Here is a 15,280-nt window from a genome sequence, read left to right as displayed (position 1 = left end):
GAACTCTCTGGCTCTGCTTAACCTCCCGACCTTCGTCCCATAACTAGGCATCCCAGGCTGCCATCATCATGACACACTCATAGGCAAACCAGAAAGGTCTCCTCCTATTGCTGATTCAGATATGGAACAAGTCCTGGCACGGAAGATGCAATGCTTTGGGAGTTGTCCATCTGCTATGGGTTGAGACAGCATACCTGTAGAAAAGGGAGATTGCCTCCCTGCCCTAGGCGAGGACCCCTTATTTTCATCTGGCAGTAGGTCCTAGAGATTATGTAGCTAGACTTCATTGCTTTCACAAAACAAAAATTATAAAACAAAGTTGTAAATGAAAGTTCCAGTACCTATCACATTCATGAAATTTCTATGGCTTGTCCCATTTCACTAAGCCAACTCCTTTCATCTCATTCTAGCCACAAAGTTTTCTTCATATTCTTAAACCAACAAACTAATTTCCACCATAGGCCACTATCACACTTGAAATACTCATCACCTAGAACAGTTCAATCAAGTCTCAGCTTGATTGTCATACCTTTAGAGTCAATGAAGCCCTCTGATTATCCTGACTCCAGTCAACTGAGGGGTCAAACCAACTGGTGTGACATCTCCAAAGATGGTCACCACCAATTTCTTACCTCCATACATATACACGCCTCTCTTTCACTAAGAGATGGAGTTTATTTCTTCTCCTTTTGAATAGGACTGAACCAATGACTGTTTTAAACTTTAACACAGAACACAACTGAAATTATCCAGTCATCAGTGCCAGCTGAGCTCCCCATCAATAGCATAAGCGCTAGCCAAGTGAGCGAGCTACCCTGGATGTTTCAACCCAATCTAGCCCCAAAATGGCTGCAGCCCCAGCAATCATCACACTGCAATCAATACATGAAGCAGAAGAACCCCTTTGTTGATCAGAACTAACCCATGGAATCTTGAAACATAATAAAATGCTTGCATATGGAGTAGTTTGTTACAAAGCAATATAAAACTAAAACTACAACAAAATCTGAATACTAGATCCATTACAGCTAAGCCTATTATTTAACCTCTTCATGTCTCATTTTTTTCCTCATGTGCAAAGTGAGGATCAGGACATTATCTGTTTCAGAGAAGTGGTCTTAGGGTTAAATGTGCTCATATGTGTAAAGCACTTGACAGAGTTCTCAGCATATTTCTGACAAAATACAAAATCATTACTGTTCTATTATTGCTATTTTAGTATTGATAAACTGTATTAGTCATTCCACAACCTTCATTTTCTTTAAACTACCTGGTACTATCTGAAATTGCTTACTTATCTGCACCCCCTCCACCAAAGTATGAGCCATACGACAATTGGCTATTGTCTTGTTCACCAGCACCTAAAACAGAATTTGGAAGACAGAAATACATCATAAATATTATAAACTGAATAAAAAATTACAGGACCTCTGTTTCACAATTAGTAATGATATCAAAAAACTGTTCCCATACCTTATCTTAAGCATAAATCTTATGTACTCAAAACATAAAATAAGCATATAAACTATAAGGTGGTATTTTCATGACATAATTCCAACATATATACTTGCTACTGCACAAATCTTTTACCATTACTAGGTCATGTACTGTTCAAATATGCCTAAGCAATGGCTAGCATTTGATTCAGCATCAGTTAGAAATGCTAATATAGTATACTCCTATAAACTTTTTTTTTTTTAATTTTTATTTATTTATGATAGTCACACAGAGAGAGAGAGAGAGAGGGGCAGAGACATAGGCAGAGGGAGAAGCAGGCTCCATGCACCGGGAGCCCGACTGTGGGATTCGATCTTGGGTCTCCAGGATCGAGCCCTGGGCCAAAGGCAGGCGCTAAACCCCTGCGCCACCCAGGGATCCAAACTTTATCTTTTTAATTAAGGTTTTTAAGCTTTTTATTTTAATTCCAGTAGTTAAGAATATACTATTACATTAGTTTCAGGTGGTGTACAATATACTGATTCAACATTTCTATACATTACTCAGTGCTTATCATAAGCATACTCTTAGTCCCCTTCACCTCCCACTCACCTCCCATCTGGTAACCATCACTTTGTTCTCTATAGTTAAGAATCGGCTTCTTGATTTGTCTCTTTTTTTCTTCTGTTTGTTTCTTAAATTCCACACGAGTGTGAAATCACGTGGTATTTGCCTTTCTCTGACTTATTTGGCTTAACATTATATTCTCTAGTTCCATCCATACTGTTACAAATAGTAATGTTTCATTCTTTTTATGATTAATATTCCATTTTACACACACACACACACACACACATCTTCTGTATCCATTTATCTATGGATGGACACTTGAGCTGCTTCCATAATTTGGCTATCATAAATAATGCTGCAATAAGCATACGGGTGTATGTATCACTCTAAGTTAGTGTTTTTGTATTTTGGGGATAAATACCCAGTAGTGCAATTACTGAATCCTAAGGTAGTTCTATTTTTAACTTTCTGAGGAACCTCCATACTATTTCCACAGTGGCTACACCAGTTTGCATTCCCAACTGTGCACAAGGGTTCCTATTTCTCCACATCCTTACCAAGACGTTTTGTGTCTTGTTCATTTGCATAACTTAAAAAAAAAGAGAGCTGCATTCAATCCATCCAATTAGTGATACACTTACAGTTAATATCACCATAAGCACAGAAATAGCCAGAGAAACTTTACTATGGGCACTGTTCAAAACCAAATTAACCTGGCAACACACAATAACATAATACTAGTCTTCAAGCTGAGGAAAATTGGTATAATATACAGTTGAGTGTGAATTTCCTCAATTACAGTTTTTATAAGTTTAAAACCTATTTTAAAGATGAAATAAAAATCAGACATTCACAGGAACCCTGAAGCATCTCTGAAATACACCAGTCTAGAGGGTAGAAAGCCACATAAAAACATAATTATAACAAAGTGTCTAATACTGTGATTTTCAACTTTTCTATGCCTTGACACAGATGAAATGCAAGTAATTTGCCCTCCTTCCCTCTTCCAATTATAGTTATGTAGGAGTTTTTACATTTAAGAACAGACAAACTGAACTGCAGTTGAGAAATAAACATGTAAAATGAAAGAAAGAAGAAAGAAAGAAAGAAAGAAAGAAAGAAAGAAAGAAAGAAAGAAAAGAAAAGAAAGAAAGAAAGACAGACATCATGGCTGAAGAACTAATAATAAGTATATCCTGCTGGACAACAGCAGTTAGTGCATAAACATTACAGCAGTTAGTGCATAAATAATAAGTATATCCTGCTGGACAACAGCAGTTAGTGCATAAACTGCTAACATATTGCACAGTATAGCTATGGAAAGGTCCATTCAAGGAACTTGTATATTAAACCCAGACATTTATATTTCAAAATTCCAATAAGCCCACCAGAATGGCTAAAATTAAAAAGGCTGATAACACCAAAATCTGGCAAGTCGGTAGAACAACCAAAATTTCATACATCGTTGGTATAGGCATAAAATGGTACAACTACATGGAAAAAAAAAAAAAAGGCTGCTGGTTTCTTATAAAAGTAAACATACACCAACCCTATCACCCAGTAATCCCACCCAAGAGAAATGAAAATATATGTTGATAAAAAAGATTTGTACAAAAATATTCCTACCAGCTTTATCCGTAATAGCCAAAACCCAGAAGCAACCCAAATGTCCATCAACAAACTGTATCCATTCAATTTATACAATGAAATATTATTCAGCAATAAAAAGGATATATTGATATATACAATAACATGGACCTGTCTCCAAAACTTCATGCCGAATGAAAGAAATTTTGCTGACCATATGCTATATAATTTTAGAATAAGCAAAACTAATTTGAAGTGAAAAAAATCAGAACAGTGATTAACTAGAGAAGAAGAATCACCAGTAAAGAGTCACAAAGGAACTTTATAGGGTGATAGCAATGTTTTATATGAGGGAATCAATAAATGTTATCTGGTAAGGGCAATATTTTATATGAGGGAGTCAATAAATGTTATCTGGTAAGGGCAGAATAGTTAATATTTTGTTATTTGTGAACCCCGCATCAAATATTAAATTCTGGGGATGCCTGAGTGGCTCAGTGGTCGAGCGTCTGCCTTTAGACCAGGGTATGATCCCAGAGTCCTGGAATCAAGTCCCACATTAGGCTCCTGGCAGGGAGCCTGCTACTCTCTGCCTATGTCTCTGCCTCTCTCTATGTGTCTCTCATGAATAAATAAATAATAAAATATTTTTTAAAAATTCAATTCTGGCATTGTAAATGAATGGGCATGGCTGTGTTACAATAAAACTTCATTTACAAAAACAGTAGTTGGAACATGGTTTGCTGATCCCTGCTCTATATTTTGAAAGTGATTTGAGTTACAAAGGTTTTTGTTTTTGTCAAGACTCATTTATAAGCCACATTAAGATTTGTGCATTTCACTATATGTCAATTTTACCCCCAAAAAAAGAGAACCACAAAGAAATACTGAACTCTAGGCTAATGATAAGCATGTGATTTGCAATGAGGTACACTGATATCTGCAACTTTGAAAGTATCAAAAAAAAAAAAAAAGATGGATTGATACGTGTACAATATACAACACAAATATAACAAACTGTTGGCCACTGCAGACCCTACAATTGGTATATGGGGGTTAGCTGTATAATTTTTTCAACATTTCTATATAGGTACTTGAAAGTTTTAATATTAAATGTGGAGGAGGGGGAATTCAGTAACAGGCCACCGAAGATTTTTGAGCAAAGAAATGAAAATCAAATTTATGGTCTACAAATATGAGTCATGCAGTGCAAAAGACACACTGAAGGATGATCACATGAAGGAAGAAAGTAGTAAGTAGGCTATAACAATAGTCAATGTCATAGAAAGTACTAACACTTAAGGAGTAAGTACAAAATGAGTTCACAAAGTCAGAGAAGTAAAGAGTAGAAAGTTTCTATTAGGAATAAAAAAGGAGTTTCAAGGAGAAAGGAAGTTCCTAGTGTCAATGTAATATAAATCAAGCAAGATGAACACAGAAAAACATCTATTAGATTAAGCAATAAGCAACTCTGAAGATGTAAAAGTGACGTGGTAAGAATGTAAACCAGATAAAGAATACTGATAAATTCAAAGGAAATAAAGAAGTGAGGATCAAAGAAATAGAGGTGGGCCAAGAAAAGAAGGCAAAAACTAGAGAGCAACATAAGGTAAAAAAACTACAATATTTCTCTAACATGGAAAGCAAAAGTAAATGACTACACCTAAAAATCCCCATCTATTATCTACCTCATCCAGAACATGTACTATTGAGTAACGCAGCCTGCCATGGGCCTGGCTGTTCCTGCATATTCTTGCTGAGTGTGAAAGTCTGCAAAACTTACCTATTTCCTGATATTGAGTGGATTCTTGTAATAAGTCACCTAGGCAACCAAGAAGGTCAAAGTTACCACAGCACATAACTATACTCCCTGGGAGAGGTGAACTACCTTGTTTGTTGCTCGCTACAATGTTTGCTGCTTGCTATAAAAGTGTTGGAGCCTTGGTCCTGAGTTCCTCCACTGTGACCACTAGATGCATCCATCTAGACCCATCACCTACATGGAACCTGGGTGTAAGGAAAACCTACACAAATATGCTGACGTTCATACAGCTTGCTGTGCTGTAAGTAATTAATTCTATTTGTTTCTGATCTGGGAGTCTCCTGTTTTCTGCTAGCAATCATTAAAATTAAACTAACTATTAGCCTATAAATATGGTAAAATCAAATCAAGACTTTTCACAGTATTTGCCATGAACAAAGAACTAGTTGATATTCGTGTTGCTATATAAAAGAGACACAAAAGTAGTCACAAACAAAAATTGAAATTTTTAAAATATGTAACACTTTATAGTTTGAATACCTTAAATTATTCATAATACCTACCATGTAACAACCTCTGTATTATAGGTTTTACATATATTACAACATATAATTCTCATAATAATCCTTATGAGGTAGGTACTAATATGACAAAAACCGAGGCTTTAAAATGTTAAGTAAAAAAGCTAAGGCCTCACAAACTGTAAACAGCACGACCTAAATATAAGCCCCAGATGCCCTTAAAAGGTGTTTGGGGGTTTTTTAACCATCAATAGTCTATCTCCTTCCCAGCTGATTTATCAAGGACAACTCTAATTCTCCAGATATAAGACCAAAGTACCTAGACCTCTGTAGTATGAATACTTTATTATGTTCACAGAATATTAACATTTTGGAAATATTAGCATAATCTTAAAATTTTCTTCAAAAATCTGTGATCAAAATTTAGGAAAAGCTAGGTCAAACAAATCCAAACTATTGTCTTTACTGCAGAATTTCTCATCGTTTTAATGTGCAAATATATGGTTTTAGATGCTAACATAGGTCATAAATCTTCTAAGACCATCTATTACAATCATTCTGGAAAACAGTTTGGGAAACCACTGTTACAATCAACAGTGCCAACTTTACTTGTCTACAGGATGATCTTTGACACCTTAGTAGTCGGCTTGGTTCGGGTACATAATCCTTTAAAATAGAGAACATCAAAGGTAGAATGTGGCCTAACAGCTTCAAGCCAAATCAACAACTACATAGTTTGGCAACACTGCTCATTTTCTACCAAAGACTACTTAATTACCCATAACACTAGGAAACTAGCACATCTAGCTTCTTCTGAAATTAGAAGGGTTATAATGAAGGCTTTTTGTAACTCTACATCGTCTTCCACTGCTTTACTTAACAAAATTCAGATCCCTTCTAACAATGGAAGAAAAGGCCACAGAAAAACCAGTTTCCATATAAAACCCTGTGCACTGGTTAATGGTAGCGAGTCGTTCTGATGGTCTTGTGCATCACTAATTTTCCAATATGGAAAGCTAAATTTTAACTCTATCTATGAGTGATAAATTAATGTCATATACTATTTCATCCCTAAGCATATCTGCCTGTCTCCTACTTAGTCATCTCTTAACAGTCAACAACTGGAATTGTTGACTGTTCAATGATTTATCATTCCAGAATTTTCAAAAAACTGAACTAAGAAAGCCACACAGCAGTTGTGATCATCAATATAAACCAGAGCTGCAGATTTTTCCCTAGCCAAATAGTCTACTACACACCAATTCAGCTGCTTCTTTGGAATAACTCAGGCCATTCTCAGCGAATGCAAGAGTTATACTAGACAAATGAAATAATTATTGTGATTACAAAGCAACAGGAATTAAAATCCAAATTTAAACTATTCTAAGATTCTCAAACACTTTGCCTTACAAGGAAAACACACTGATACCATACTTACTTAAAGTGAATACCAACTTTAAAATTTTTGCCCTCTGCTCTGAAGGAATGTGTCCACTCAAAGTCCATTTCAAAGTCTATGTAGGACACATCTCCAGTTGAGGAAAAAAATTGCAATAAAATATGATACTGTCCACTTATGAAAAAAAGATGTAGAGAAAAGGGGAAAATATCTTAAAACTGAGTGAGTAAATTTCAATATGTTGGTGTTAAGAATTTTTTTTTTTAGTAATTAAGTCCAATTTTAACTAGTCATAACTACTGAAAGCAAATGTGACAATATAATAAATTATTTTAAGGTACAGCCTTACCAGCTAAAAATGTTTTGAGTAGTGACTTGTATATGAGAACATGGTTGAATCTAATAAGCAAAATCCCCAAAGAGAAAGGATTCAAATCACCTAATGCCATTAAGGGAACAAATAGGAACAAGAAAGAAAAGAGATTAGAAAAGACACTGGAAATAGTATTCAGTATTACACTGTATTAGCTATACAGTATTAGCTATAGTATTTTTTTTAATATATTTTTATTTATTTATTCACGAGAGACAGAGAGAGAGAGAGAGAGAGGCAGAGACACAGGCAGAGGGAGAAGCAGGCTCCATGCACCGGGAGCCCGACGTGGGATTCGATCCCGGGTCTCCAGGATCGCGCCCTGGGCCAAAGGCAGGCGCCAAACCGCTGCGCCACCCAGGGATCCCTAGCTATAGTATTATAGCTAATATACGCAAAAATAAGAATGGGCTTAAAAAAAAAAAAAAAAAACTACCAAAAGTGTATACGCTGACAACTTGAAAAATGCCTTCCCTACTGGCAGCGCTATTGTTTAAACCATTCTGAAAATACGGACAAATTTTCACAAATCCAATATAGATCATTTGAAGATTTACAGGATATAAACTGGATAAAATGAAAACACCATGAGCTTTTATTCTTGGAAAAATGCGAAATTGCACACATTGGGATTTCATCTTTCAGGAGCCTTCATATTTGTCAAAATGAGCTAACTAAAATAGATTCTTAGTTCATAACTAAGGCTCACATGTGCAAATGTATATTTGAGAGGTGAAATCTGCACTATTGTATCTACATTTGTAAAATTTCACAAACAGTACTAATAATTGCACCATCAACGCTACCTATTAACGTCTTCCTCCTTTTCCTTAACCTAATCACTACCCGAAAGTTTATACTGTAACATGCTACCTACGTACAGCAAAATAGTCAACTACTGCTGAGTCCACTTTTTTAAAGAGGGTTTACGGTAGAAACCTCAATGGCAGGACCATAATTTAATACTCCAGGAAAAACGACGTTAGAGACATTGACCCTGAAAACAGAGAGGGACACTTTTCACTCATTTTCACATACAAGGGCTTTCGTGGGTGAACTGGAAACCCTGTATTTAATGAAAAATAATTCTTCGAACAAGATTTGCATTTTTTTTTCTAGGAAAACTTCTGTTCCCTCTCCTACCTCCCCCCTCCCTAAAAATAAAATAAAATAAAATAAAAAGGTGTGGATAGGGGAAAAAAGGAATAGTCATTTTTAATACTAAGAAAATGTTAAAGGACAAAATGACAAGGTTAACTAGAGCGGAGACACAAGATCAGCAGCTCTGTTCTCTCCAGTCGCGCAGTTGTTCAACCCACATTTTTCACCGAATCCACATCCTACCCTTCGCCGTGCTTACATCTCCTCCTCCCCCCACCCCCCACCCGCTCCATTTGTGACGGCGATCATCTTCCCAGCAGGTACGCGAACTCAGCACCATTTCCAGCAGACAATCCACACTGGAAGTGACTCAGTCAGGGAATAAAGAAATGATCAAGGAAGTCACAAGTAAAAGCAATACAAGTTGGAAGGGGGGCGCAGGGCGTCCTTCGGGGGGTAGGGGGAGGGTGCGGGGTAGAGAGGTGGGGAAAGCCTTGGATCCAGAGGAAAGGGTCTCAAAGGAGTCGGAGGCAAGCTCCACGAGAAGTGTAAAGGAAAAAAAAGAAAAAAAGAAAAAGAAAAGAAAATGAGGCAGGTTTTAGCCCGAAGAAGGGGACTCCCGGGTCGACGACGGGAAGGCAGCCCCGAGGTCCCGGGCCGCGCGGGAGGCCGGGCCGGGGCCGCGGGAACTCACCACCTGGTAGCGGCCAGTCCCCGGCTGGTGGTGATCCATCCTGCCCGGCTCGGGATCCGGCTTCCGAGCGGGCGAGTCCTCCCGGCGCTCGGCCCCCTCGTCCACCCCCGTCGACGACGTCGTCGCCGCCGCAGCGCGCCTTCCGCCTCTGTTTCTGCCGCCGCTGTCGCCCGGCCGGGCCGCTTCACTTCCTGTCGCTCCCGCAGCAGCCGCGGACACCTCCGCGTCGCCCACCGCGCGGCGAAGCCCCAGAGCGCCGCGCGCACCACTGAGCATGCGCGGGAAGGGCGCGCATGCTCCGTGAGTCCTCTGGCGTCCCCTTCGCGTCGCGAGCGGGGGGTGGGGCTGGGTAGATGGAAAAGTAAGACCGGTCGGGGGAGCTGTCTAGGTTGTCGGGAGTGGGCGGCGGCAAAAGGAACGGAAAAAATATAAGTATCACTGTCCTTGATAGGGCTTTCCTCTTGGACGGGCCTCGCGCAAGCATAGGCGGGGACACGGTGGCACCAGGCAGAGACCAGAGTCCAGGAGAAAGGGCACGCGTGTCTTAGAACACCTGGGGACGGGTCACCCGCTTACCCTACACGACAGCACAGGACGATGTAGGGAGAGCCGTCCCTGGGACCCCTGGGACGTTCCTAAAACGCGCATTCAAAATCATTAGTGAGGGAAGGGGCATCTTTTTAAATGCTGTTTTGTCCCTCTCTTGGTAGTAGGAGATTTAAGAATCTCACAGGGACTCTTCAACCTGACTCCTCTCTCGCCAAGGAAGGAGGCCTCTAGAGAGCCCGAGGTCACTGAAAGGATACATGAAAGTAAGATGGGACTGTGTTGTCCTCATGCTCGCTTCAGTAATTATGAAGGGTTTAACAGTAAGGAATCCCCTTGTGTGCAGTATGGTAAGAGGATTTCAGTGTCTGGTTAGCCACACGTGACCTACTATGTGCATCTCCCAAAGGCCACAAAGCATGTTTTTCTAGGGAGCCAGGCGAGTGTGATGGGACAAAGTAAAGCACCTTTTAACCCAAAGACCTGCTTTCTATGCCCTGAAAACTATGATCCCATAATCTGGCCCTGTGTCTTTTACTTTACTTCCTTCCTGAATTTCCAAAGGAGATTCCTGGAATGAAAAAGGCCACTGAGTGAGCTGAATCAGCTAGTTAAAGTAGCAAAAAAAAAAAAAAAAAAAAAACAATAAAGACAAACTCATTGAGAAATCATCACACACACACACGCACACACACACACACACAAATTAAGCCTTCTTGATAGCTTTATTCAAAGTATTGAGCAATTCTTCCTATTTTTTGCCATCCTGACACATCCAGCGGTAGAGAGCATGAATAGGCTAACAATAAAAAGAGGCAATACAATCCTGCTTAAATGTCCTTAAACTTGTTTTCTTTTGATCTGAGTTCATATATTTTAGATTCGAAGACAATAAACATGGGACCTTTTATTGTATTATCATACAAGAGGTCACCCTCACAATTTTACCCCAAATGGTATCATCTTTCATGCTCAAAACAACAGTGTGTCAGCAAAATGAAATTAGATTCCTAGACTGTTCCTTTAGAACTTAATTTTATTTTATTTTTATTTTTTTAGAACTTAATTTTATATATGCTTGTGTTTTCATTAATCATTTATATGTCCATTTGTTGTTTTTCAAATATGCTACTGCTCAGGGCAGAGGCCATTTTTTTTACACTCAACACTCCCAGAACAAGACTGAGAACATAACACTAAAAGACCTGATCAAAAGGAGACATCCTGAATCCTGTTAGAGTAACAGATTCTTTCCATTTTACCTTCCTCCCAAGTTCTGTGAACATTTTGCTCATCTAGAGAGATGACAAAATTCAAAGGGAAAGCACTTATTCAGTGAAGAAGGGAAGAAAAAGTGGGGGAAGAAGTAGAATAACAGCTAACAGATATTGAATCCTTCCCCAGCCAGGGACTGCATGTGTTATATCATTTTATCCTCACAACATCCCCATGATGTAGGCACTACTATAATCTTTAACAAATGGGGAAAGTAAGGCACCAAGAGGTTCAGGGATTTGCCAAAAGCCACATCACTAGCAAGTGGTCACAGACTCCAGAGTCTCCTTTATATTAAGCACTATGCTATAATATGCCCTTAAAAAAATAGTGATACATCACAAAGAGCCAATATGACTTCTTTAAATCCCACCTTCTTGATCTAGATGAAGGAAATGAATCTTTCTCATCATCCCCTAAAGAGCTGTTCTGAACTCCTTTGCCCATTTCATAACTGTAATAGTCCAACACAAATGGAGGCCCTGAGTTGACCCACTATGAGCAACTTATTTGGGATGAAATGGGAGTAACAATATTCTTACAATATTCTTATTATTTTGGAGGCTTTAAACAACATCTGATATATTCAATCCCTAACCTTTTGGTGGTGACAACTCTAGTTAACTAAGGAATGGTGGCAGTGTACCACTATAAACTACTAAGAAGTGGAATTTAAAAATGGTAATGCACTAACATCTCTTGTTCTGGCCTAATTGATTTTCATCTCCAAACACACAGCCACCCATAATTTCACTAATGCCACACTGCAGTATTGGGGCAGACATGGAGATAAACTGCCTGGATTCCCCATTCAGAAAACACTCTCTGACCAGTTGCAAGGAGCGTGATTAATCAACAGCTTCCAGCTCTTAGCTTTGTCAGGGTTTTCCTTAGTTTTCACCCTGAGGTTGTGTTCCTTTCAGGGTGGCATCTGGCCATTGACTGGTGGTGGTACAGGTTGAGCCACTTTTGCTTGACATTGACCCTTTTAAGGGGCAATCTTTGCTTCAGAACTCCCTGCTAAACTACCAGAGACTTTTTAGCTTGGCACTATGTTGTAATGAATCTCCCTGCCCAAACATTTTTCCCTTCACAGTTGTTAACCCCCTAATAAACCTCTTGCACTCATAACTTCATACCAGCATCTGCTTCCTGCAGAACCCAAACTAGACAAGTGCCAAGATGTAAAGTAATAAAACATTGTTAATATCAAAATTGTGTGAAGTGACTACAACAGTCCTGTCACATAATTGATGTTTCACCTCCAGAACAACCCCCGAGTACCCTCCATTGTTATCATCTTCTCATGTGGAGATAATCTTCCCACAAAGAATGACTTTAATGCTCTGTAGAATAACGCTATCGGGTCACAGGGACCCCTTTTCCTAGGACATACTTCCCCCCAAAATCCCTCCTACCTTCCCAGAGGCAGAGTCATCCCCTCCACAGGTAAACTGATTTCTTATCATCCTCCCATAGTCTCCTCTTAGTTCAAAACAGGTATACTAAACTATCATATATATGTGCCAGGAGTCTTAATTGATATTCTCACCAATTAAGGAGCAGTGGAGAGACAGGTCATTGCCTACAGATGGCTTTCTGGCCTAAAATCACAGGTAGGCAAATACTCCAAATTTTCCTTACTTCTTCATGATTTTTAGTTTTATCACTACCTCTACAACACAGAACATACAACACAGAACTTAGAACATAGAACTACTACTCAGGTAGCTGCTGATGGTTAGTGTGACCATATATCTCAATAGTTAATTGTATCTGGAATATGCATGATTTTGCATATTTATCTAGAGAATGATTAAAAGAGATAAAATTACATCCTCTGTCTGAAGATTTCTATCTCTACCTAATAAAAATTCACTAGTCATATTTTCTGTACACTAAATTCTAAACTAGGTTTTAGAAAATATAAGAAATTATCATTTTGGTAACTGAAAATAAGCATCATTTATTACTCTAAAGTTTTATTTCTGTTACCATGTCTATGGATCTTTTAAGCAGTTTCGAGGCTTGGACCTTAATTTAGCTTCACATAGTGTTCCTTATTTAACGGTTTCTGAAATTCCTGTCATCTGTTTAGCTCTGTAATTTTAGAGAAAAAATCTGAGCAATTTGACAATCAGGTATCTACTCCCTTTTCCTCTCTTTATTCTCATACACTGTGTGGGAAGAATCTAAAATATAGCTAATGTTTTTTATCAGTCAAGGTCTAAGAAAAAGAACCAATAGAAGATATATATTAAGAGATTGATTGCAAGGAATTGGCTTACACTGTTGCGAAGGCTGGCTAAGTGTACAAAATCCAGACTACAGACTACAGGCTGGCTAAATGTACAAAATCCAGACTACAGACTCTAAAAGAGTTCTAGAACTACTGTCTTCAGGCAGAGTTTCCTCTTCTTCAAGGAAGCCTTTTCTCTTGACCTTTCAATGGATAAATCAAGATTATACAAGATAATCTCCTTTACTGAAAGTCAACTGGATTTGGGGGCACCTGGGTGGCTCAGTCAGTTAAGCATCTGCCTTTGGCTCAGGTCAACCCAGGGTCCTGGGATCAATCCCAGTCATGTTGGGCTCCCTGCTCAGAGGGGAGTCTGTTTCTCCCCTTCATCCCTTCTCTCGTCACTCTCTCAAATAAACAAATAAATAAAATCTTAAAAAAAAATCACTGGACTTCGGAATTGGACTTTAATCATAATATCTAGAAGATACCTTCACAGCAACACCTAGTTTAGTGTTTGAGTGAATAATTGGAGCTATAGCCTAACCAAGTTGACACAGAAAACTGACTATCACATATTTATTTAAATATTGCAAGCTGAAATTGTCTCCATACAGTAAAGGATAAAAAGAGAGAGAGAAGGAAACCAAAGAGACAAAAAAAAAAAAAAAAAAAAAAGTATGAGAGAGGTAGCTTAGGGATTAAAATTTCCATATTAAGTATTTCCTATGAGCTTTATTTTATATTTGTACTATTATCCATGGAGGCATCACTAGGAAGCGATTTGAAAATATCTGAACTCTGATAAACTGTCCTAATGCTAGTTTTATTTAGCATTTTAATTTTTTGTTGTCATGAGCAACAAATGTGAGCAAATCAATAGCCATTTTGCCTTAGGGATTACTTATTTTAAATTGGGCTGAGTCATAAGTTATTAAAATGTTCTTTGCTTTACCTTGAATACAGAAGGCTGTTCTTTGACCATATTAAAGCAGGTTTATGTGTTTTTTGTCTCCTGTTTTCTCTGCAATCCTGATAATCACTTTCATCATAGAAGAGCAGGGCTGGCACTGAGTATATTTCCTATTATGACAGTTTTCTCTTGACTAACTAATGCAAGATCATTGTATAAGAAGACAAATACTATTTGTGCATGTGAGTGTGGGTGTGTATATAAAATATTAGGAGTGGAAAATGTCTTCTATATATCAACATGTTAAAGATGTTAACATGTTAAACATTGTCTGCTCTCTTTCTTCCATAACAGGAACCGGGCCTCATTTGTTAAATCATCTGAAGTCAGAATTCTCCTTTACAATTAACATAGTATAACATTAGCAATAAGGTTTCCATATGATAAAGTTGCCTGGTTTCAGTAATGAGGATAAAGGGCATTCACTATCTGAAGGGGAAAAATGATAAAAGTATTCAGATGGAGTGACTCATAAGATGCTGCCTTTCCAGAACTAAGAAAAAATTCATACCCATTTCCTGACCTTAAGATTCAAATAGGAGAGAAAAAAAAAGCTAGTGGCCTGACAGAGCCAAAGTAAGCCAAGATAATGAAAAAAGGGAGTTCCTTTTATATCTAGTAGACCTCATAGAAAAAATAAAATATTTATACTATCCCACTTCACCTGTCAATAGTATGTAACATTCCCATGAAATGTCTATAAATTCTGCTTATGAAAGATGATCACTGAGAAATCTGGCATGATTTCTCCAATAAAGGTAAAGACATCAAGCTCAAATCTTTTTTATCTGTTTGGACTGCTA

General features: G+C 38.2%; 1 protein-coding gene across 1 annotated transcript in view; it reads right to left on the bottom strand.

Moving 5' to 3' along the window:
• The window catches only part of NDFIP2 (Nedd4 family interacting protein 2), a 67,640-nt gene extending 57,548 nt beyond the window's left edge, over positions 1-10,092 (bottom strand). Inside the window, exons 1-2 of the mRNA XM_025441007.3 lie at positions 10,021-10,092; positions 9,445-9,828 (exon numbers count right to left, since the gene is read on the bottom strand). Coding sequence (XP_025296792.1) covers positions 9,445-9,828; positions 10,021-10,092 — 456 coding nt within the window. The remainder of the gene's footprint in view (positions 1-9,444; positions 9,829-10,020) is intronic.
• Between the last annotated feature and the right edge of the window lie 5,188 nt (positions 10,093-15,280).

Source organism: Canis lupus, chromosome 22 (genome assembly GCF_003254725.2).
Source record: "Canis lupus dingo isolate Sandy chromosome 22, ASM325472v2, whole genome shotgun sequence".
Classification (NCBI taxonomy): domain Eukaryota; kingdom Metazoa; phylum Chordata; class Mammalia; order Carnivora; family Canidae; genus Canis; species Canis lupus.
The sequence above is the reverse complement of the archived record's forward strand: the minus strand, read 5'-3'. Positions and strand labels throughout refer to the sequence as shown.